The 25,416-nt window shown below is 36.6% G+C and overlaps 1 protein-coding gene across 6 annotated transcripts in view; it reads left to right on the top strand.

Annotated features, from left to right (window-relative positions):
* Positions 1 to 25,416, top strand: part of EPHA7 (EPH receptor A7) — a 164,122-nt gene that overhangs the window by 117,084 nt on the left and 21,622 nt on the right. For 3 of the 6 annotated variants that reach the window (XM_074150118.1, XM_074150113.1, XM_074150116.1), the window contains exons 6-12: positions 4,664 to 4,788; positions 8,263 to 8,431; positions 14,181 to 14,289; positions 14,981 to 15,036; positions 18,970 to 19,095; positions 23,340 to 23,525; positions 24,092 to 24,153. In XM_074150118.1, the coding sequence (XP_074006219.1) occupies positions 4,664 to 4,788; positions 8,263 to 8,431; positions 14,181 to 14,289; positions 14,981 to 15,036; positions 18,970 to 19,095; positions 23,340 to 23,525; positions 24,092 to 24,153 (833 nt within the window). Of the gene's footprint in view, positions 1 to 4,663; positions 4,789 to 8,262; positions 8,437 to 14,170; positions 14,290 to 14,980; positions 15,037 to 18,969; positions 19,096 to 23,339; positions 23,526 to 24,091; positions 24,154 to 25,416 lie in introns of all 6 variants that reach the window. The other 3 variants (XM_074150117.1, XM_074150115.1, XM_074150114.1) reach the window with 3 other exon arrangements.

The raw sequence follows: 25,416 nt of genomic DNA, 5'->3' as shown, positions 1-25,416 counted from the left end.
TTCTTTTGCTGAGTTATCTTTTTTCAATAAAAAGGTGTTACAGTTGATTTTGTGCTAGCAATTGGTGCATTATGCCTAGTTCCTCTTATATGTGAAAGTCCAGCTTCACATGTTTTCATTTTTCAGTTTTTATTGTTTTGCCTTAGTGTTTTGTGGTTTTTTTCAGGTTTTTTTTTTCTGATACAATGTACAAAAGATTTAATTTTGCATCTGTCTTTGTCTTTTGGAAAATGCACTGTGGATCAAGGGAAATGTTAGGTGTGAGAACCAGAGAATAGCTAAGGATAGAGATTAAAGGCATGAGCAACATTATGTTATAACATTTTCAGAGGACTCTGGACTAAAAGCAATGCCTTGCAAAATAATCACCACAGTTTTCTGTACCTAAATATTTGCACATATTAATAATATACCATATGCTTGGCTTAGCAGTATGGGTGTAACACATCAGTCTACCAGATGCAATATTCTCTCTGGACCAGAATATTTCCTTGGAATATCCTGCTCTTTTTGACACCTCAGTTTTAACTTTTTCTATAACTCGATCTGAAAATGATGACCAGCTTGAAATCTATATAACTTGAAGGCTTTATCAGTAAAGCCCAGCAGAGTTATATTTCTCCGTGGCTGTGATGTTGAAACCTGGTGAAAAATCAATTTTTCCTTTTGCTGAATGGTATATTTGAAGCATTTAAAAAAGGTGAATGAGTGTGCTGAGGGCCTGTCATTCTCGAAGTATTTTCTTATGCAGCATGTGTAGGTACATCTGCCTGTTAGCCCTGAGAGGCTGTGTGTGTTTGATGCATTGGATGTTGTGTCAGCAGGAAGGAGAAAAAGAAGAGATGAGGTATATCAGAAAGAAAGTTGATAGCAAATGGTGTTTTGAACAGCCTGGATCCCCCAGTGTAATATATTATGGAAATAATGATTCTGACAAGTGATGCTTCTTTGTAACCTGAAGTGATACAGTAGGGATTATGCATGCTCAAGTCATTCAGGACTGGGTACTTAGTTGTCTAGAAAAGCTGTAAGAAGTGTCTTCATCATGAACAACTTTGTAATAGATGCAGTGGCAAGAACTAGATTACTAAAAGAAAAAAATACCTGAAAACAGTTTGCTGCTTCTTCTCATTATTATTATTATATTGGTGGTATTATTATTATTGTTAGTATGGTTTAGCTGGCAATGGGAACAAAAATGTTATTTTTAATTATGTTTTTATAGAGTTATCTTTTTGTGTATTATATAATACCATATTTTATCTTGTATTTAGGGGTGAATTGTATGCTCTAACTAATTTTCAAGCTTGCTCAGATACAGTTGTTTCAAAACCGTAAATAGGTTGTTAATTAATTAACATGGATAGGTAATGAAATGTGGGCTAAAAGCTTAAACAGAGGTGTCAGGAAGCCAAACAAATAAAACAGGAATGCAAAACAGTCTGTAAGACAGGCACAGAGAGCATACAGGGGAAATGATTATACTAGAATAAAGAACAAAATTCTTCTGACCTGTGCATCCTCATTAAGCACAAATCAAGAAAAGCAACCCAAAAGGCAGGAAAAATATAACATATACATCTAGCTTCTTATGTCAATAGATTGGCTTACGTGGTTGCTCCAGTTTACAGAGATTTCCTTGCTTTAACAACAGCTTGGTGTACCTTGCCAGAGGAGGATACTGTGGCTTCAACTGATTTGATGATTCCATGACAAACATGGGGACATAAAATAAGCTTAGGTTACTATATTTTAGGAATATCATGCAGTATGGGAATGTATTGTCTTCAGAGCTACCAACATATACAGTCTGGAGGGTTGGACTTTCTCTTCTTCCTCATGTGGTTCTTCTACTGATGAAAAGTAGCATATTTCTTGCTGGGGCAGGGGGGAGAGGGGAGGGAAAGACAAAGCAACCAAAAAAAACCCAAACTAGCTTTTAATGTGACCATTCTCGAATGAAAAGATTATTAATTGTCAGGAAATATATTTAAAAGTGTATTTATTTAAGAGTTTTGAATGCTGTCTTGCAATGTTGATAAATCACTGAGATTTATTTTTGAATGGAAATTCCTTAAGAATGGAACATGCATGTTTGTGGTGTACTTTGTACAGATACTAAGGAGGAATCTCACACAATAATGTCTTTCATTTCCCTGCTTAAAATCTGCCCCCTTCTCTGTTCCTCCTTCCCTGCATTACTGTTCCTTCCCCACATACACAGAGTTAACTAATACAGAGAAAGCGAGTTCATTTTCCTTCACTGCTTAAAAAAAATGAATGCTATGACCAACAGAATGAAAAAATTTGATAAGCTAAAACAAAAGGCAGCAAATGCTGAGAAGAAACTCCAGTGACCTAGGTAATACAAAATTGTTTCATGATAAGTCTGAACATTAACAATTTTGGACATCTAAAAATGTAAAATTAGCAATTTGAAAACATTTATCTGGATGAGATAGAACATTATACATGAAACATAATGAGCTCTCTGAAATTCAGCCAGGATGCTGTGGTACTTATTTAGACAAAGAAGACAACTAGTTAATCACGGCAAAGAAAACTAGACAGAGTAAATTAGTTTGCTGCATTCCAGACTCTTAGCTACGAAAAAGAATATATTTCACTAATTAGAGAGTGAAAATAATCTAAGCTTTTAGAAAGAGAATGCAAGAAGAGCGAAAGAGAGAGAAACCCTGGTTTGAAATAGTGTATCAGCCCATGGTGTTTGCATGATGCAATTTTATGACTTTTATCAGTTAGGCAGCCTACATTAAGGGGTCTTCAACTTTGACTGTATTGATTATATACAATGTAATAGTTCATAATGAAAATTACCATGCATGGCTTCAGTTCTTAATTTTCATGGACTCTTGGAGCCTCTAATGAAATGTAAATAAATTTAATTTAAGAACCTACATGAATATACATGTTATAATAAAAAAGGCTAGAGACTTCTGAATTAAAATAAGAAATTAACAATCAAGTTTTTTAGAGAATTATTTTCTTGACTGTGCTGTAGATATTTTTACTTTATCATTATATTTATATCCTTAATGTTAAAGGAGCGTGTGTTCTAGATGTTTTATTTCTATGTTCTTTAAATTAAATAGAGGAAAGTGTGTGTGCTAAAGAATATTAGAATAGTAATTATTCTAATTAGACTTCAAGGTGAATGGTAAAAGAGAAAGTGAAGTTCACCTGCTTTTTACATGGGATAAGAATCCCATTATGTGAAGACTATACATCATTTTACATAATGAAAGCTTTATATACACTTGTGAATTAAGGTTCTTTTTTTAACATAGAAAAAAATTAAAATTTTCAGAATTTTTGTTCAAGCAAACATTCAATTGTAGAATCAGTACTAGTTTCTATCCTTGAAAAAGATAGAAATAAATTTATCTCTAATTTTCATTTCCTCTCCTGTGTCTGAATCTCAATCTCTCTGAGCGTGAGCAAGTTCCTATATATGTATGTGTAAATGCCATTTTACTTTTGCCTGCAGGGGTGTGAGGATCAGGTCCTCTTTTTATCTATCTTTTGCATGAGCAGTGTTACACCCTTGATTTACTTGTATTGAATTGAAGCAGAACAAGATCAAGTTTGCTTGGTTTCAATGCCATAGTTGTTTTTTTAAGAGCTATGGTTTTACAGGACTTCTGTGCTACAGTAGGCATACAGGCAGTATGTTTGAGGAAAAGAGTGATGTTGGGCCTCCTTTGGAACTTCATATCAGCAGAAAATCTGCTGTCTTTCTTTTTTATTAAACGTGAGATAAGCTGATAAAGCAAGTTAGTTTTTCAGCCTCTCACATTTTATTACATCACCTCTTAAACATTTTTAAACAAGAGTCAATTGCTTTATAATGCTTGTACATTGGTGGGTTTTTTTTAATTTCAAAAGGTGCTTGTTTGTGGGTGAAGTTTATTAGGAAACTTTGTGTGTATGTGTGCGTGAATGCAAGTGTGTATGTATGTCTTTCTCTGTAGAGTGAGGTGGAGGAAGACAGTGTCCCCTTTATCTCATAAGGTCTGCTTCTTAAATTGTCTCACACTTTCAAAAAACGCCAAGACCAAATATGGAAACTTCAGCTCTAAAGAGAGAATGTCCTGAAAAGGTTTGAGCTAATGAGAAAGAGGAGCTTTAGTCTCTTAACAAAATTATTTTCATCACCAAGTCGTGTTGTAATCATATAGTGTGATAGATTATTTTTTAAGCAGAATTGGAATCAGACGAAATCAGCCTAAAATGTGATTTTGTTTCTAAAATATTATTTTTCTTGTTATGTGCATTTCACAAACATATGTAATAAATATTTAGACTCTTAATTTACTACACATCAATCTAAAAATCTACTTTGCTATCTTAATCAGAATTAATTTACTTAATTGTTATTCCTATCCCATCAATCTCAGTTTTGCACTAACTTGAACAATGCCGCTTTTTGCTGTTCGCACTTTAATTCGATTTCCACTCTAAGTTTATGAACAGTAAAAGGGTCCTGCTTGAATATTCATTAGCTTTGAATTGTGAGCTATGAAAAGGTGCTTTCTTTTACCTTAATGAAAGTGGCTCAGCATGGGGCGGATCAGTAATGACATTTGATTTTAGGCATCCAACAAATTTGCTTTTTATTTATTGACACATCTTGTCCAAACAGCTCCCTCGCAAGTTAGTGGAGTAATGAAAGAGAGAGTGCTGCAGAGGAGCGTGGAGCTTTCCTGGCAGGAACCAGAACATCCCAATGGAGTCATTACTGAATATGAAATCAAGTATTATGAGAAAGTAAGTGCTAAGATTATCTGTAATGTACGACAATGTGCTGTGTTCTTCGTGTTGCCTTGCTGTGTTGTGGAACAATGTTAAAGCCATCAGCTATCAACTATCCTGTCTCTTCAAAGTCACAAATTTTTACTCGTGTGTTTTGTGCTGTGCACAAAGAGCACAGATTTTTGCTCGTTTTTAATAACTAGTGAATCCCTGCAATTATTATTGCTATCATATGTCTCATATATTGTATTTTGGTATCCTAAAAATGAAATGCGCACATGAAATCTGCCTTTTTTTCCACTCTTTTTTTTTTTTTAATTCTTAAGTTGGACTTGGATATTTTACCGTGATAGTTGTGAGTTTCCTGTCTCTTCTACATTGTATTTAAAGCTTGTTTCATTTCCTTCTGTGTCACTGTAATCCAGTCTTGAGATGATATATCAAATACAACTCTTGACTGCATTTGGTATTTCCTTATGAGCTGGGCAGCTTCGACCTGATGTCTGAAAACTTCCAAAGCACTTCCTACAGTTCCAGCTGATAAATATTCCTTATTTGTCCTTTTAAAAAGTCCCAGCATTGTGAAATTTATTTTTCACTTGTTCTCTCAACACAATAATGAATTGAGGGCTGCATTTCAATAGTATATGAAGTGATCTGTTTCTGGTAGAGTGAAATTGCAATCTTATTGATGTCAGTCAGAGTTTTGCCATTCATTTCAGCATGTCTAGGGCTTCATTTGTGATAACTTTGAAGTACTCCAGAATAAAAAAATTCTGACAAGCATATAAGTAGGGCCACATGCACCCGTAAGCTGGATGAAAGCAGAGTGAAGGCAGGTTGTGTAGCTACATGTTTGTCATGGGACCCAGACCTAGTGTGGTTCCTCCAGATTCCCTGGGAAATTTTCTGTAGCACACAATATGTTCCAAAGTTTTATAAAACATTCTGGGAGAAAAGAAGAAAGAATTAAAATGGAAATAAGTGAACAAAGGAGCTCCTTGTGGTCGCTTGTGAAGACATTTCATCTCTGCAAACAAGGTAATAGTACCTCTATATCAAAAAGAGCATGTCAGCTTACTAGGTAACGTAGAAACAGGTAAATTCAAACCAGATTGGATCTAATATCAAGTGTCACATCTAATTTTCAGTATTGAATTACACAAATATACTTATCAAAAGATCTTTATATGCTTTGGGAAGGGAATAAAATGTTTATTTGTTCATGCTAACTCCCAGTTTAAGTTGCTCACTTTAACAACTCCTACAAGGTAATTTACCAGGTACATACAGATAGCCAAAAAATATTTTAAAAGAATTTTACTAATTTTAGCAGGACATTTTTATTCCTCAAGCATGTGTTTGTGCACTTACACACAAATAAACTCCACACATTAAAAAAAAAAAAAAATTACATATTTGCCAAAGGCAAAAATGTTCTCCACACAAAAAAAGACCTCAAAACCTGAAATACAAACCAAAAAACCTGTTTCTTTTTATATGCAGAATAGTTCATAATCTGTTAAAATTATATAAATAATTTAAATAGGTACTGGAAGATGACAGAAAAGTGCAGAAGATACTAGACTTTTCATAAAATTATAGCTTTTAGAATGTAACTTTTCTTATTTTCCTTATACATTCATATTACTTTAAATAATCAGCAGATGTTCATTGCCAGTTTCCTATGTTTTCAAAGACATGAACTGATGCTAAATTTCTTTTGTAATGGAAGGAAACCTATCAGAATTATACTTATTACAGTGAAATTAATTAAATAAAAGAAAATAAGAAGCTTATCCTATGAACAGTCACAGATGACCTGAACTATATACTTTTAATTCAGTGAGACGGTTTTAACCCAAATGCTTAAATGCCTTCCTTCCAAAATAATGCTGTTTGGCTTGAAAAGTACTTCATAAGCTTCTTGCTTATGAGAGAGAGGCAGCTTAAGTTTTGTTCCATTATTTTAAAAGAAAAAAAAGAGTTCTGAACTTTCAGCTCCTCTTAGAGCCAAAATAAAAGAAACATTTTTGTGGTTCTGAAATATTCTGATAAGTGCTTTTTTCACCTCTCACTTCTGGCTAGGCATGGAATGGAAACTGCCTGAAATCTCCCAAGAAAGCCTATCCTGTGAGATTTCTAGTGCACGTTATTTTTATTTCTTTGTTATTTATTTATTTTGAATGGAAGAACTGTTGGAAATTCAAATAACTCTTATTTATGCATCAAAACCCAAACTCTGAAATTCCACCGTGGCTTACAATCCCGAACCTGACTGTTTACAGTTTTGTTACACTTGTTTCTCATCTCTCAGGCATTCTTGTTCTTTCTCACATACCAACATACATTCCACCATGGTCCTCACTTACAGATGATTTAAACCCTTGCGGAGAAGATATGAGAAATCGTTGCTAGACGAGCCGATGGGCTTGCTCAAATGACAGACGGGGCAAGACCCAGGAGAAGCCATTACTGAATCTCAGAAAAGAAACTATATATATGTTGTATTTAACCCTGTATTTCAGCAGAAGCCTTTGCTACTTTACTGACTGTGGAGGGGGAAGGTTCTCCATCATTTTTAGCTGGCGAAGTGCTATTGAAATGAGTTACAGATTTATTCCTTCCTTCTGTATCCGTCTCATTAGCACTGCTTCGTACGGCTCATGCTTCTCTGGTCATGTGGTGCATTCAGATGGTTAGTTAATTCATCTCTTCTGCCCTTCAAATCAGGGTTGCATCTGCCACCGAAAATCAACAGGGCTGCACATATCTATGCTGAAAGATAATCTGGATCAGTAAATGTGATGAATAAGTAGAGCTTTTTGAATGCTGTAATGATCTGTGATACAGCTTTTGTAGTATTTGAAAGTGAATTATTACTCATAGGGTTTGTAATCTTACAGCTTCAAATTTGGGAGGTGTCATACTGAGCTTCTTTCCCTGGATTCTTCTTGAAGCCATAGAGTCAAAACCTGAGAAAAAACTAAAAGTCAAAGGAAAAAAACTAAGTGGAAACTGAGTTAAGGACTTTAGAATATGGTGCAAAATCCAGCCAGTTATACATTGGCGGTATTTTTTTGTATTGGTGTTGGAGGGTAACAAGGCAAGGTGTTCTGATCATGAAAAAACAGATTTCTCTGTCCTTGAACTGTTTAGACCCCGCAGATCCCTCTGGGAAGCTGTGGTCATGCTATTTTCTCATCCAAATTTCACAAAATGTAATCAGAGCCAGAGAAGCAATCATTTTATGTCTGGATGTTTTATGAATAACAACATGAGCATCCCATTTGAATTTTATGTTAGAGCTCCTCATTGCATTGACAGTATTTTGTAATACTCCACAGAGTGCTTTATTTTTTACGTTGGGAAAAAAAGCATTCAACAAATTAAAATAAACTACCCAGGCTGGCTGTCGGTTGCTGATGTGCAACCATGATAAAATCTGACCTGTAAATGTCATTTAATCTTTTGTCTTATTGTTTCCAGGATCAAAGGGAGAGGACCTATTCAACAGTGAAAACCAAGTCCACTTCAGTTTCTATTAATAACCTAAAGCCAGGAACAGTGTATGTTTTCCAAATCCGTGCTTTTACTGCTGCTGGTTATGGAAATTATAGCCCCAGACTGGATGTTGCCACACTAGAAGAAGCCACAGGTAAACAATTAGATTTATAGGAAATTAACACTGTCAGTAGAAGTAGTAAGTAAAGCAAGAAAGGAAAGAGACATAGGCAATATTATTAAAACTAGAAAGAATGAAAATCTATGTGAAGGTGGATTTTTGGCATTGTATTTTGAAGGATGAGCTTTAATTTGTTGTTTCACCATAGAACTGCGAATTATACTCTTATAATTAGCCAGATTTGTAATATGTGAGGTTCTTTTCTTCTGATGTCCTTGAAACAAAAAGAAAAAAAAAATTTCTCATTCAAATACACACCTTTTTCTTTTTCCCCACAAGAGAAATCAGTAGTAGTAAATAACCCTACTAGATTCTTTTGTAGCTGGGGAAAGGAAGGAAAAGATTTCAGCCCACAGAGGCTTCTCCAAGTCATCTTCTCCCTGTTTGATTTCCTGAAAAAAAAATCCTTTATATTGTTTTGGGGTTTTTTTATGTGCATGTCATGTTGTAAGCTGTATACATAAGCTTTATGTCCATCCTTAGTGTCTTTTGAGTTCATTGGCTAGTTTCAGCATGGTTTAGTGAAGAAACAGAGGCCACAAAGATACTAGGTTTCTTTCAGGCTCATGTAATAAGTTGTGAGTTGTATAAGGGAAAAACAACCTCTCAAAAATCCTCACAATGGAAAGTATGAAGCTGAAGTACAAGCTCTCTAAGTACAGTACACCAGAGAATCTGGCTGTGTCATCTCAGTAGAGGGATGACATCTTGGGAGAGCTTTCTCTTTCCTTGATGCTGAAACCAATCATGTGCCCTTATTTGTCTAAAAATCACATTGGTACCTTTTTTCCTCACCGATGTAAATATGTGCATGCATGCTTAGAGAAAATCTTCTACATTTTGGGTCTTCAGAAAGAAACTCTTCCAACTCTGAGTCCTGGCAGCTGTGAGCCCATTCACGGGAGCTGCCTGTGTCCCTGGCCACTTCACCGCTCTGTCGCGGACCCAAATTTAGTTACTCTGGTTTTGGGTCATTTGCTTCAGGTTGACCTGCCTGACAGCAGGTCAGCCAGATTTGGAGCTGAGAATACAGAGCCTACAGGTTCAAAGGGATGCCAGCTCCACTCTCTGCACTTTATCCAGCATATCTAAGGTGCAGACACGCACTATTGCATTTTATTAATTGTAGTCAGGTGTTGCCTGAACAATTTGTGGGTATTCCTAAAACACAGTAGTTAGGTCTTGATTCCATCTTGGTTCCACACAGAATATGAAAGCTATCAATAATGAATAATACCACATATTTAACAGACATAATTGAAATAGTAATTATCATAATGGCAGCAATAAACTGTTATTACTAGTATTATTAGCTGTGTGATATTATTATTAGTGTCTGATAGCTCACTTTCCATCCGTCGAGTTCTGCTTTAGAAGGAGTCAGTAGCAGAATCCCCAATTTGCAGAATGGGAACCTGAGGTACAGCCAGAAGTAATTTCTTATTTTGATTAGATTACTGGAAAACAAATTGGAAGTCTGTCATAATATATCATATGTTTCTGCTAATTAGCTAATTTATCGTCCATAGTGGTATAAAATTAGAAGACCAAAATATTTTCCCAACATTTCCTTAATTACCTTTTTGATATAATGAATGTAAGAATAATGGTAGCCACCAGGATTAGCAACAAAAATTTCAGAAGTAAGCAGTCTTGACTGGAAAATATATGGAAGACTAGAAAATCCTAGAATAAATGAATCACTGAGCATGTTCATGTACCCTTTTTCTGACTCAGGTGATGAAAAACTGCATATAAACCAATGACACACTTGGCCAGTATGCACAGCAGATTTTTCTCTTGTCACAGAAAATTTTAAAAGGGTCATATTGTCCATTTTCTTGACAGGACGTTATAGAATATAACTGCCATTGAGGATAAGCATCCACAATTTTCCATATGTGGTTTTCAGAAATAATTAAAATGTTGGTAAAAAGATAGTCAATTTCATTAAATTCTTCTAGATTTTTTTTACCCAGAAATACTTGTTTCTCATATTTTATTTACAGTTTTATTAGAACTTGCAGGCCAATCAAATCAGGCTTTCGTTAACATTTAAAAGGAAGACTTTTATTGGGTCATTCTTAGGAAATATACTTCACGTGAAGTACTGTACAGGTGAACAATAAACCAGTGTTATGCTACAGTGAAGAGGCATTGGCTTCTCATTATTCCAGTGGATTTCTGAATGCAGCTTTTAAATATGTCCAAGTATTGTAAGAAAAAAATAAATATTAAGAATATATATATATATATAGTGACCATAGCAACCATGTTACCTAACTGAATTTCTTCTGGCACTTCAACTGATTGGCAGCTTTTGATTGGTGCTGTTAAGTGGATTTTTGTATTATGCTCTGGTTTCTGAATTGTGATAGAAACTGCATAGCCACTTTTCAATATTTGAGGAACTGCGTCCATTATATTAATATTTTCTGATATGTAAAATATGCATATTTTATATCTGTATTTGCACATATCATACATGCATTGCATATATATTTATGTAAAACTTTCAAATTTATGAAGTAAGAATGCTTTATAAGGCAGGATATTTCTATTCTATACTGTGTTTGCCACAGATCAAAGTACTTTAATCATTGTATTTTTTTTGTTGGGATCAGTGCTGGTTATTAGAGACAGAAGTCCTTCAAGGAAGAAAATATAAATCCCTAGAATAGCGCTTAAGTGGTAATTTTATCTTTTGATTCACTGAAGTATTTAAAAGTTGTGTTAAATGACTTGTAGCCAGTGGATCTAAAGATGATCCTGTGCTTTTTGTAATTGAAAGACCTTGCCACCCGTTACAGCTCTCACTGTTAAAGGACTCAGCACAACCTGGCGTGAAGATTTTGCTTTTTCCTTATGTCATGAACCAGTTTAAATGAAGAAAGTTAAAGTAATATGGAAATGTAAAATTTATTCCTAATGTTTGAAATAACACTACTACAAATTTTTATAGAAGACACAAAGAATAATATTTACAAAAGTGATGTTTGGCCTACACGAATCCAATTTATCATTAAAACTTTCACAGTGGACTTCATCAGGAATTCTTTTCTGCAAATCATACATTTCAAGTTGCTTGCGTGAGAAAATGTTGTGGCAGGAGCAGCACAGCTTTTCCAGCTGATCTCCTTTTTAAAATCCTCCAGGGAATCTGGATATCCATTCCCCACCCATCCAACCATGTACTTAAAAGGTGGCTTTGACTCCTTTAAATTAAGTATTGCCTCATTTATTTTGATATGTAAATATCATAATATCAGATTAGGTGTCACCTGTAGTTGATTGCCCAAGTTCCAGGTCCCTGTCATGCCTCTGAGTCTGAGCACAGCTTAAGCAGAGGTTAAGAGCAGGACTTCCCTGTCCTGCTGGTGGTTCCCTGCCATCAACACTGTGACAGCATCAGTGGCAGGTAACCATCCTACCTCCTGAAAGGATCATCTGCACTCCAAAATCATTTCTCTAAGCACAATCTAGTGTCTTTATTTCTGCCAAATCATTCCAGAAGCTGGTTTCTGAATCACACTTACACTAACAGACTGAGTTCCTCACACAGAAGGCAGAAGCAGCACAGAGTACCTGAACAGGGGCAGAAGTCTTACACTGCTGGCACTGAAATCGTACCAGACCATGCCCACAATCAGACCTCTTTTTCTTTTTATTCTAGAAGATGTATAAATGCATCACACATCACCTATCTTACTAGTTGCCCAGTGTACCGTGCACCCAGCATTTTCCAGAGCCCAGATTACATCCTCGGCCTGCTTCCAGAATGTGCCAGTACCCAAAATGTGTGAGGCACTTAGGCAGACCAACCCACTCACATATGTCAACCTCTATGCATTCAACTTGGCTGCAGGATTAGGCAACAGGCTGGGCTGGATATTTTTCCAAACTCTGTTAGATAGATGCAGCTTCGCACCCTGGCCATTGTGACAGGATGCTGCCTCTTCTTGACTTCCAAGTGAGATTTGCACTGAAGTTCAAAGAGGGAAGGGAACAGTTTTAGTAAAAGCTGTATTTTACATAAAATTTACATTCCCATGCTTAGGATTGTATGCTTTGATGGCCTGCTGATATTACAGGAACTGAGTTGTATTACTTATGCCTGAGATATTACTTATTGCATGAGGTAGTCACCAGTAATTTCCTAAAAATTCTACAAGTGGGATATATGCAGGCCTGCAGTAGCATCCTGCTGACCTGGGTATCTCAGAAAGTTATAGTTACTCAGAGATAAGCATTTGTTCTTTTCAGTTAAAGACTAATATGAATAACATGATCTTCCTCACTTGCACTAGACAGAACATAGAAAAGTTATAAAATTTCTTTGGGAAAAAAACTTGGTGGGGGGTGGGAGGAGGGAATTTCCCCCAGTGCAGATTATTCTATATCTGTGTCGTATAAAAAGGGGTTTGTTATTTTGGGGAGGAAGCAGTTGGTACAGGTCAGTGTCAGTGACAAAATAAATCATGTTGATTGGTTCACTTCTCCCAAGACAGAGCAAAGAAAAGACTGGTTTATTTGTTTCTATGGGAACTTGTGAAGTCTACAACAGGAACCGATTCTGTGGAATTCATAAAATCCTTGTGTAGACATTCCTGTTCAGTTACCACTACTGGCAGTTAACCATATTAACATACCACCTACAATTTAGTTAATCAGCTATCAGTTGGGTATCCCTTTTTTTTTTTTTTTTTTTTTCTCTTTTCTTTCTCTGATGCTTCCAGATGACTCACACATTCACAGTCCCTTGCTCAGCATCACTGCCTGATGTCTCCTCCCTTATTCTCAGTCTCTTGGGCTAGATCCTCACTGTTACAAACCAGCATAGCTCCACAGAGTTCAGTAGAGCTGTGCTCATTTAAAGTGACTGAGTGCGTACATGGCCACCCTCATTAGATGTTGGGTAAGCAATGTGTTTGACAAACCTTGAGGTTTCTCAGGCTAAGTATTTACATCCTCAGTTTATATTAATGTGACATGCATACATTTGCATATATTAATAGCATTGGCATATCTGAATAAAAAGAGCAATAATGTGTGGATATTTTAGCATGTAAATTCTCTGAAGCATGGAAAATTCCATTTTGTATATGTGAAAGTACCTTTTCATTGCTAGCAGAAACAAATTATAAGTAATAATAGCAATTTACAGTGATTAATAGCAGTAAGGGATAGAAATATGCTAACTAGGAAATCTGTGTAAATAGGTAGTGTTTCATGTCTAACATTCTTCTTATAGTTAAGACACTATTTCCTTGGGTACCATCAAAGTCATATCAACCAGTTTTAGAGGGGAGGCCAGAAGCAGAGCTCTTCAGGGTTTATTCACCTACCGTCCCCGCTTACAGGGATATCCAGGTCTTCCCTTTTAGAAAGGAGCAAACCACTGAGCCAAACAGAAGGTAGCACACCGGTAGGAAGGAGTGGGAGTGGCTTGTGCTGGCTTTCTGCTAATGGCTGTGCCACTTTGACCATCAGTTCCAGCATAGCTCCTTTTTATTCTCTGTAGATGATCATTAACTCATCCAGTACTTGGATTAATTTCCAATGGACGCCCTTCTTTAGACAAGCTTTATCAATGTAATAGTTTCACACAAAGGTAAACTAACAGTCTGCAATTCATGGTGGTTGACTTAGTTTTCTGAAGTTGCTTTTTAAGAAATAATTTTAAACTAATCTCTCTAATCTTTGCTCTGTGCTCTGTTTGTAGCCACAGCTGTTTCCAGTGAACAGAATCCCGTTATCATCATAGCTGTGGTTGCTGTGGCAGGAACCATCATTCTGGTCTTCATGGTGTTTGGATTCATCATTGGGCGAAGGTATTGCACCTTGCATCGGCATAAACACATCTGGCCCCACTCTTGTGAACTCTTGAGAAATAGTCTAATCTAGGATATTAATTTGCAAAACTAAAACAGAAGTCATTTTTAGTAAGGAGAATTTTCATTTAAATCCTGTTATCAATTATTCAGCTTTTCCTTTTACTTTAGCAGGACATACTGAAATCAAGATGTTCTTTTTGTCCTATGTAAATGTGCTGTAAAAGGAACCCCTAGCAGGTTCTTTACCTGTACTCCTCAAAGTCCCTCTTTCTGTTCAGTTTTCTCACATGGAGAAGTCTGACACTTTATCTGATCAGCCTTTAAATGACTTTACATTCAAGAAAAAGAGGCACAGCAGTAAGTTTAAGAATATCCCCATGTAAAACAGTGTTCTACTTTCAAGTTCTTTAATCCTCTGTTTTATCCATAGAAGCTTTTCACCAGAACTAGAATTTTCTCTTTAGGACCTGTCCCAACTGGTATTTGATACAAAAGCCTTTTGATTGCAACTGTTCATGATTTATTTAAAACTCTGCTGTCAAGAGAATTATAGCTGAAACTTTCAAAGGGTCTACAGGAATTAGGTGCTCAGTGCCTGAAAATCCCAGCCTACAAAGCTGATGTCGGGACTATAGATGTGAGGAAGTAAATCATTATTTACCAGTAAAACTGGAGTCTTTCTTTTCAGGCATTGTGGCTATAGCAAAGCTGATCAAGAAGGGGATGAAGAACTTTACTTTCATTGTAAGTGTTTTGCTTTTTTTCCCTCCTTTCAAAAATTCCCAACTGCAATACTGTAAACAATATTAAAACAACACCCCATGAAAGACAAAGCCATGAGAAACTTAAAAATGCTGTGTAAATAGCAAGTGGGAAGTTAAGCACTATAAAAATGTGACCTACGCAAAAAGAATGCAGATTAAAGTCAACATTGCTCACAGAGACGGTTCTACTTCTATATGTGTGTATGATATACTGTTGTTTTCATTCTGCATTTTTTTTCTTTTGGTTGCTTTGAATACATGTTTCACACTGTCCTAATGATCCCTCTGAGGTGCAGTGTTTCAGAGACCTTTGGCTAAGTGACTATATGATCTTTACCTCAGACAAATTTCAGATTAAGAAAGTATGGGTCACTGCATCACCCTAGCAATGAAGCCGTTCTGCTCAGAAGCTGTTTTCTGCGGCTGTGAATACCATAGCATCAATATTTACAAAACATAATGTCCTTAAAAACAGAATTTTTAATATGAAAAGAAAGGTCGGCTACTTCGTTACTGTTCTGTGTTCTAGACCCACTTGCCTAGCAAGGAATAGCACCTAAAGCCTCTCCTGTTAGAAATCACAGTTACTGTAGGAACTTATGCTGGAATCCTGGGAAAATTCACTAAAATACATCTTTCTTTGGTCGATGACAATTGAAAATTAAGGAGGAAGTTAATTGAAAATTAATTTGGAAATTAGGCAAAAATAATTTCAGTTTAATCAAAACATTGTTTAAAAAAACTTTCTTATTTTAGCCCTTTCTCATTTCAGTTGTAATATCATTTTGACATGAGAGACTAAAAGTGTTTTGATTTCTTTTAGAATCAGTCATTAACTCGGGAAGCATGGTAAAACTAAGTTGCAAAAAGATTTTGAGCATCTAAACCTGCAAATTCACATAAGAGAATTAAACTGAATATAAATTCTGCCACAGAACAACGCCTGGGTTTCCAGTCTTTTCCCATACCTGATAACTCTCCTATTGGTAGAACTTGCCGTTTAGTCATGCTGTGTGTAGCCTTTGTTCTATACTGATAATTGCAGGTGTAGCATACATCCATCAGATTTTTTTTTTAAACGAAAGCAATATGCTTTATCTTATTTTACACATGTTAAAATCATGAGCTATTATCAGAATGTAATCTTATGGGGGTAAAGAAGTAGCCACTAGTCACAAAATTGTAGCATCTTCTCAATGCCTGCCTCCTTAAATGAGTAGTTGTAGCCAAAGCTCCACTCAAATTCAGATCAAGGTTTCTGTTTCACCTTTCTGCTCCGAAAAAATCAGATCAGCCGGTATTTGTTCATGTTCCCTGAGTTTGGGTGTGTTGCTACCTAAATGATTTAGTTTAAATGCAGTGAGTATTAAACGAAGTAGTGACATTATTGCAGCTTTAGTCAATCAATTCATAATCTGTGCAAGAAAGGTGGAAAATAATAATGGGGTAAGAATTATTTATCATGCGCTTTGCGGTGCAGCTGATTTTAAAGAATTCATCAAAAATCTGATGTTACTTAAATGTTTCTATTCTGGGAGTGATGGATTTGAAATTTGCCTCTCATAGATGCATTATAAGCTTTTCATGTCTTCAGAAGAGCTGCTGCTTTCACTGTTAAAATCCTCATATGTCCTTGAAGGAAAAGATCAACTATGTATTCTTATATTTCAGTATATAAACAAAAGGAATATGCTAGCTAAATAATTCCTTTCCTCATGTCCATTATCTGTGACACATTTTGTTTCAGTGAAAGTGTAAATGAATTAATATGAAAGCTTCTACTTAATGATTAATAGTTGATCCAGAAATGGTGAGACTTTATAAGTGCTCATTTCCCTCATTTTACTTTCAAGAAATCTGGTTATCCAGCAAATCACTCAGAACAGTTAGCATACACAGTCTTTTTTAAAATCATAGCACAAAATACGTCACTGTTTGCCAAGCTAGTTTTTCATCTTCTGTTGATTGAAGGTTTAGTGTTTAATTTTATTTGGTAACCACGTACAGAATGAGATGGAACCCAGGGCTGTGGTCACCAGTTTGGTCACGGAGTTGTAAACACCAGTTTGGTGTCCTTTTTCTCCATAACATCTAGACAACCTTATCCTGTGCTGAGGTACCAGACTGGATTTTCAAAAACTTACCTATCACAAAAGCTTCCAAGTAACTATTTTTTTTAAAGGAGGTTTTAAAGCGCTGTATTTAATAGAGTATCATATATTTCATTTCAGTCCTCCTCAACCCTCTGTGACCTCAAGTGCTACACTTGAAGATACAAGTACAATGGAGGAGTTTAGTCAAGCAATTCAGATTTATATTTGGTTTCCTCCTACCATTTTCTTGTAACAATGTCTCCAAATCTAGGCCAGCATTATTTCATGTTGGTATGCCAGGATAGCCTTGGCCTGTCAAAATGTTTTATGACAGCTTGAATAACGAACCATCAGAGGGCCACTTGAGATTCACAAGGTTACCTCCAATCCAGGCCCCTTATCACAAACACAAGCGGACGGTTTCTTCTCCATCTCCCTGCCTAAAAGCACTATTATAGAAGGTTAAGCTATTGCTTGCTTCTCATTTGCTCTAGTCATTTTGGGGTTTAAGAAATAAATATTTGTCATTTTAAAAATTTGTGGCATTATCAATACAATTGGAAGAACATCTATTTAAATACATAATGTGGCAGGTAATAACATCTGGGCAACACTTCAAATAATTTCTCTGGATGTAAATTCATTAGATTACTCAATTTCTCTAGCTTTTTCCTTCTTATGAGGGTTTGAGGTTTTTCCAGTCAGTAATACCATCTGAAGCATGAATGCACATTATTACTAAGCTATTTTTCAATGTATTTTCAAATTTAAAATATTTTATGTTCAATTAAAAGATTACAAAGCAACCATAATTATATATGTTTTGTATTGACTTTTGATCCTATTCTTGTATATCAGTATACCAATTAGCAGAGGAACAGTCTTGCATTTTCACATTGAGTTTTAATTCACTGATTTAATTAAAGCTCAGGACTGTAATCTTTGTAAGCTGAATTTATTTCATAAAAAAATGCTTGATTAATAGATTTTCTGGGTTGCTCTACTTTCACCAGTAGAGCAAAAAGTAATTTTCCTGCATCTGCAGCAAACCAAGGGAAAAAAACCTGCATGCTGGCCAGAGAGCGACACAGCTTGAGTTGCACTAAGTGCTATACTGGAGAAAGAGGGAGCAAAACTGAAATTGCTGCATATTATTCACTAAGGTGCTCGAGAGGAGGAATAATTGTGCCACAGAGCCCACTTTCCCTTCCTATGCCTTTCTACAAGTGTTTCTCATGCTCATATTCTGGTGCAAGAAACATACCTAAGGATATAAATTCTAAGTGCTGTGAGTAGTTTAGTTTGGCTATTGCCACAGTCTGTAAATAATATCATATTCAGTAGTTTAAGCAAATTAAAGTAGGTGGAGGAGCCTTTCCAATCCCACTAGAAGAGAGACATAACATAAAGAAATGCTGTTTATGCAACCTAGGAAAAGAAGATAAGCTGTCCTTACACAGAAAAGAAAGTTTCACCTCCCCTGCTGGTCTTTTCCCCCTTCCCCTGCTTTATTTTTATTCCCACTCAACCCTTGCATTTTATTCCATTGAGCGCTATTTAATATTTATTACTTCTTTCACTTCAAGGTGGAGATGCAGATGCTAATGTTAGTCATTTTTAGAGATGGGATTGTGTACTTGTGTCAGCACGTTTGCAGATGATGCCTAAAACTAAAGTTGCCTCTCAGAACGGCTCTGACTCAGGCAGCGTGGAAGCTGGTTCACTCTTCCAAGGAGCACTCTGCATAATGAAATTCCTGGGCTGACTGCACAATAAGTGCCTTTGCTTCATCACAGTCATGCTTTCTTACATCATTACAGTTAAATTTCCAGGCACCAAAACCTACATTGACCCTGAAACCTACGAGGACCCAAATAGAGCTGTCCATCAATTCGCCAAGGAGCTAGATGCCTCTTGTATTAAAATTGAGCGTGTGATTGGTGCAGGTAAGGCTGCCGTGGCTTCCTGATTCAACTGTTCCATTTAGCCGGGATCGAAACTCATACATCATAATGACAGGCAAATAATTATACCTCAAGTACAGAAGAATTTTTGCATTTGCCAGGGTGGTTAAGAGCAATGAAGCTGCACTGGCTTCTAAAACGTAAAAAACAAATGGTGGGGGGGGGGGGCAACAAAAAACCCAAATAAATAAGGAAATGAAGAGTCTTGCTTGACATTGAAAACTTGTGGGTTTCTAATTCTGTATCTGCTGTTAAAAACGTAACTGGGGGGAGAGGGGCAGTTTTGCTGCCTATTATTTACTGTCAGAGGGAAGGCGTTAGGCATGAGTGCAAATTCTGCTCGCCCTCCTTTTGCAAGAGGGCTTTTTGACCTCTGAATTTTTGTTCATGTGAGTAAGAAAAACTGGCTGCAGCACAAAATCTTAAATAGAGATGAGGAAGGTCTTGTTTCTGTATAACAAAATCTTCCCTAAGGCTGTTTTTTGTTCTACCATTTTTCTTTTTGATATTTTATGAATACAAAAAGTTATTGTTTAACTTCTCATGACTGATTGTAATTGCACCAGCATTACATTGCTTTTCTTCCTCTTGAACTGTCTACCACCTACTTAAGCCGTGGTGCTCATGCTCTAAAAAGGCAGTTTCATTTGTTTGCATTAATAAGATATGTGACATTTTTATTGCACCACTCCATGTAGTGAAATTAAGTTTCCTTGGGTAAGAAAAATATCAAATACTTTGGATTCCTGGAGGAAATGTTCTTTTGCTTTCCTGTTGTTTTATAAAAGTATTAGTAGAATACTTTTAAAATCACCCTGTAGTTTGGCATGCACTGTAAGTTACATGCTGTGGTATTATTTAAAAAGAGAAGAAGTTTCTCTAAAATAAGCTGGTTTACCTGTAAAAAAATCTTTACACTTAGAATTCACAATGTCTCTTTAAAGTTACCTCACTCTTGTTGAATCATGTCTTAATCAAGGAGTAGTACCATTGAAATTAAAACCACTGCTGAGCAAATTATTCTTTCAGATGAGTAAGAGAATAAGAATCCAGCCCTCGCTAACTAGTAATTTTTGAGATGCTGGAATGGCAGCCTCTCTTCTACTAAATACACAATATACAAGATTTAAATTCAAGATTAGCATAGAAAAATTACTGAGCTTTATCTTTTGCTTTGAGTTAAAAAAACTGTCAGCATTGCAACAATTCAGAGCACAGATATATTCAGTTGGACTTTGCCAATGCCTTCTGAGCAAAATGCTGAAAACGCTTCAGCTGCAGAGTACACAGTTTAAAATGTATTTTCACTGTTATGACAGACTAATTCCAGAATGTTAATCTTGTTGACTGCAGATGAATTTATTCTTGATTTTAATGAGTATAACTGATAGCAAAAAAACCTAACGTGTGCTAGTAGTCCTTCTGCAGAAAGTTAATTAGAAGTGCTATAGCGAAAGCATATTGTGTAGAGGGTTTAGCTATGGTTTTAACCTGTTGATGTGGACAGCAAATAGGAGTCAAATGAAATGCAGTCCAGGAACAACAGAATGTTAATAACCCAAAGAAGCAGCTGAAATTCGTACATTAAAGAAGAATACAGAATTTCTACTAGTGACAGCACCAGAAAAGCCACTTAGCAGTCTCAATACGCATCAGCAATGCTGGCCACGTCAACTATCGAGTAGTGCCACGTCTCTCTCAGACAAACAGGGCGCAAGTATGCTTGTGCTCAATTTACATGAGGGATATGTGCTTTCCTTGCCAACATTTTCATTACCATCCCGCTGCGGCCACCTGTCAGATACAGAATATGGTGTCCACCATGTTGAGTCCTTCTTCGTATCACATATCCTTTGTTTATGCCTCTTCCTTGTTGACATGCTGAGCTAGTGGCTCTGCGGCTGTGCAGTATTCCCACTCTTGTTGTCGTATTTTCTGGATCCTTTCTGGGCATCACTTCAGCTGAATATACTATTTTCTTGGGAATAGAAGTAGTTCATTGGCCAGCATCCTGGCCTGAAATGCATAGCACACAAGTTCAAGTTTCTGGTTTGACTGAGTGCGAGTGATCTGCTTTTGGAAATCAATCAAAATCAGATCACAGGGCACTGGAAAGGAGTTAAGCCTTAGTGTCTCCATTGCCAAGCATCCTAATTACCTGGCTCTAAGTATCACATACACACACACACACTTATGTCTTTTTTTCAGCGTGGAACAAAACCAATTCTGTAAGGTACCGCTAGAGAAACTTGTTATCCTTTAGTAAATTCTTGTGGCTAGGAGCCGTGAGTGAGGTGAGTGGTGAATTCATTAATAGTCATCCATATTGCTAATGAAGTGCAGGAGGGAGGTTAAGGCACCAAGGTAAGGGCATGAACAGCCAGTTGTTATGTATGTCCCTGCCTCGTGGTATTCATAGCTATAGCATGGATATTCAGACCATGACTCTGGTGCCCAAGGATGGTTGAGGCTAATGTCTCACCTCTGCAGGCAGGAACAGTTGTACTCTGTCTGGCCAATTAGCTCAGGTACAGCATGGTGTTAACAGAGGTATATGGAGCTGATTGGAGCTAACTTTCATTCAGCTAGCACAGAACAGGAGCAAGAGGAATTTGATTCAGTATGCAGTCATCTTCTGTGAGATTGGTAAAATGAGCTGTGCTGAGTGGAGATTTGCCCAAACAAGTCAGCTGGAAATATTAAGGTCTGGTCAAAGTTCTCTGCTTCTGGCTGGAGAGCTGTGAAGCTGAGGCCCAGGTACTGCTTGTTTCCTTCTCTAACCTCTGCTGTTGGGGTGACAGGAGAACAGTAGTGTTGGAAAGGTGACAGTGTGCTAAAGGTTTCTCAGAACTCATCCATTAGGAAACTTCAGCATCTACCTCTTCAGGCATTCAGCCCCATTTCCAAGCATACCTCTCTCCACCGCCAGCCAGACGCCTTGCCAGTGTATATGTGCACTTAGGTCCTGACCCCACCAGGTTTCTCAGGACCTCAGTATATGTCCCAGAGGGATTCTCTATTCAAAATCTTTGTGTCTTTCCTAATTCAATCCTTTTCTTCAGCACTCACCCCAAAACATGTCTTGGATGTAGGTGTGTCTGCATATTTGTGTATACTCAATAGCTTAATGTTAAGGCACTCCACAGGTATGCAGGAGATAAATTTCAGATTTGATTTGATTTGGAGGAGGGACTTGGATCTATATCTCCCATACTGCAGATAAGTTTGCAAAGTATCAGATTATTAAATATTTTTGCAATGAATCTTTCTCATTTTAAAGAGACGTTCCCCTTTATTCAGTACAAGACATGTTACTACCCTTTTCTCCTATATAACCCAAGAGGTTTTTTATTCCTGGCTACAGAATAAGACCTATCTCTTTCTCTCTCTGCTGACACAGCTGTGAGGCAAGGGACAATCCTTACATCTTTCACAGTCTCAATAATAGTGAGGGAGATGTTTTGCTATTCTGTTGCACATCTCACATGCTTCCATCCTCTTTCCTGTCCAATGGAGTCCAATTACTTCTCTCCCAAATAATTGTTGCTGCGGCTTTTTTTCGTATTCTTGCTGGCTGTTTCGCCATTTTTTTCACATGCTTCTTCAACTTCCAATTGTCTCAGTTTAGAAGCCTTTTACAAACTTCCAACATTTGCTTGTGTTTGTTTAATGTAACAAAATTATTATAAGTCACACCTTTCATTTCATAATCTGCAAAGTAAATTATCCTGCTTGAAGGTAATAATGTAGTGCTTCATTTAACACAATAACGATGCTAAATTAAAAGCAGGTCTGAAAGAGCTGCCTTTCGAAAGAAAAAAACCCACTGGATCTAAAGATAGCAAGGAAGCCCTGTAGAACAGAATGACATTTGTGCTTAGAAATAGTATTATTATTTCTGTAATAGTATTTTCTTATGAAAGCTACTTCATATTTATTTCCTATTTATGAAAAAGTGTAACAAATTATTAACAAGTCTTTTAAAAGATTCAAATAACAGTCCTGTAGAATCACTTAACGTGAAGTGTTTACTCCATAAAGTACGTAGTCAGCAATTCACTTAAAGTACGTGCCTGTCTTTGTGTTCCTAAGTAAACCATTTAAAATATAAAAATTCACATGTTTTTTAATTTAAGTGCACACTTAGGGGGCTAGTTGAATCAAGCCCTAAAAAGAATATTGATATTATAGCTGGAGTAATTCTGGATTGATCTACTTCATTTTAGGAGAGTTTGGTGAAGTGTGCAGTGGGCGTCTAAAGCTTCCTGGCAAGAGAGATGTTGCGGTAGCCATAAAAACGCTGAAAGTTGGCTACACTGAAAAGCAAAGGAGAGATTTCCTGTGCGAAGCAAGCATCATGGGACAGTTTGACCACCCCAATGTTGTTCACTTAGAAGGGGTCGTTACCAGAGGTAAGCAGTGGCTCGATCTGTCAGTCAAATAACAACATAATGGCAGAAATTACTTTAGCTTATTCACGGTCAAAGATTCAAATTATAAACAGGCTGCACACTCCTAATGGATTTTCTCCTGATGCGTAACTAACTAAAACAATACTTACTTTTATGCTACAACCTAAGGAAAAAAAATTAAGATACACGCATGATTAAAAGATGAAGTACTTTGAAATATATTATTTTTCTAGTTTCATTTAGCCTCAAAGACCATGCAGAGAGATAAGGTTTCTTATGTCCTTTCATATTATCTGAAGTGTCATTATTCCAGGGTCCTGTTCACACAGCAGGAGTTAGGAGAACACACTGACATTTTGATTTGTATGGTTTAATTTTGTGAATCATGACCACGTTCCATGCAGGCATTTAAGAACTTATTAGAGCTCAGTAACAGTGCTGGAGGCCTCAGAAATGTTCACTGTCTCAATGATTCAGTCCTTCAAAGGCATAACGTGTTTTATCAAAAAAAGGCACTCCATTTCTGTTACAGTTTCTCAAACAAAATCTGTCTTCTTTTCTTTCAGGGAAACCAGTCATGATTGTAATAGAATACATGGAGAATGGGGCCTTAGATGCATTTCTTAGGGTAAGTACCAAAATGAAAACATATATAAACACATTTTAAGTGACATATATATTATATTACACATTGTCACTTTTAAAAATACGTTTTTAGGTATGTGTGTATATATATGTACACATGCATGATATTCATATAATTAGAATGGTTTTCAGGCTGAAATGGAGCTTGAAAAATATTAGCAGCTCTCTACATTATTTCAGCAAAACCAGATCAGAAATGGGAGGACCAGATAGGATCACACAGGAACAGTCTAGGAATTTAAGTGATTTAATGTGGCACAGACATGGTGGGTTTTATTATTGCCACCAGCTGAAGTTAAAACCGCTGATACCTGAAGCCAAATATTCTGCCTTTAGGGAGCAGAATTTTATTGTGTCAGCATAGTGGAAATCAGTATACAAGAATCCATAAATGAACTACGGTTGTGTTTAAGAGAATAAATCATAGAATCATAGAATGGTTAGAGTTGGAAGGGACTTTAAAGATCATCTAATTCCAACCCCCCTGCCGTGGGAAGGGACACCTCCCACCAGACCAGGTTGCTCAAAACCCCATCCAGCCTGGCCTTGAGCACCCCCAGAGATGGGGCATCCACAACTTCCCTGGGCAACCTATTCCTGTGGGTGTCTCACCACCCCAAGAGTAAAAAAATTCTACCTAATATTTAATCTAAACCTACCCTCTTTCAGTTTAAAACTGTTACCCCTTGTCCTATCACTACACTCCCTGATAAGGAGTTCCTCCCCATCTTTCCCGTAGGCCCCCTTCAGGTACTGGAAGGCTGCTATGAGGAAAAAGAAATGCAAGTTCACAACAACTTAGTGCTTTTTTAAATGCATGTTCTGAACTGGCCGGTTCTGACTTCTTACCAGGTGTACAGGACAGTGTGAGATGAAGTATAAACACTCCATAGAGAACAGAAAGATTATGTTTGTTTAATAGTCTCCGAGATATGAATGAAATTATCAGTAGGTAGGGTTCCGAAAGAAGATAGTTCTTATTTTCTTGATACAAATAATTATGCTGAGAGATGAAGAGCATAGAGGCAAACCATGAAGAGCTGTGCATCAGGTAATCTCTCTTAGAAGAGACTTAGCATGACTTACCCAGAAATTTACAGTGATTAACAAGTTTTGTTACTTCTATTACATTAACTACTCACACATTTTTTAGCTGGATGTACTTCTTTATCTCTGAAGAAAATAAAACTTGTGTTTGAAGTGAGTTTCTTTGCCTGAGGATGAATTGCTACAGAAGTGGTAAATA

The sequence above is a fragment of the Numenius arquata genome, chromosome 7 (genome assembly GCF_964106895.1).
Source record: "Numenius arquata chromosome 7, bNumArq3.hap1.1, whole genome shotgun sequence".
NCBI classification, from domain to species: Eukaryota; Metazoa; Chordata; class Aves; order Charadriiformes; family Scolopacidae; genus Numenius; species Numenius arquata.
The sequence above is the reverse complement of the archived record's forward strand: the minus strand, read 5'-3'. Positions and strand labels throughout refer to the sequence as shown.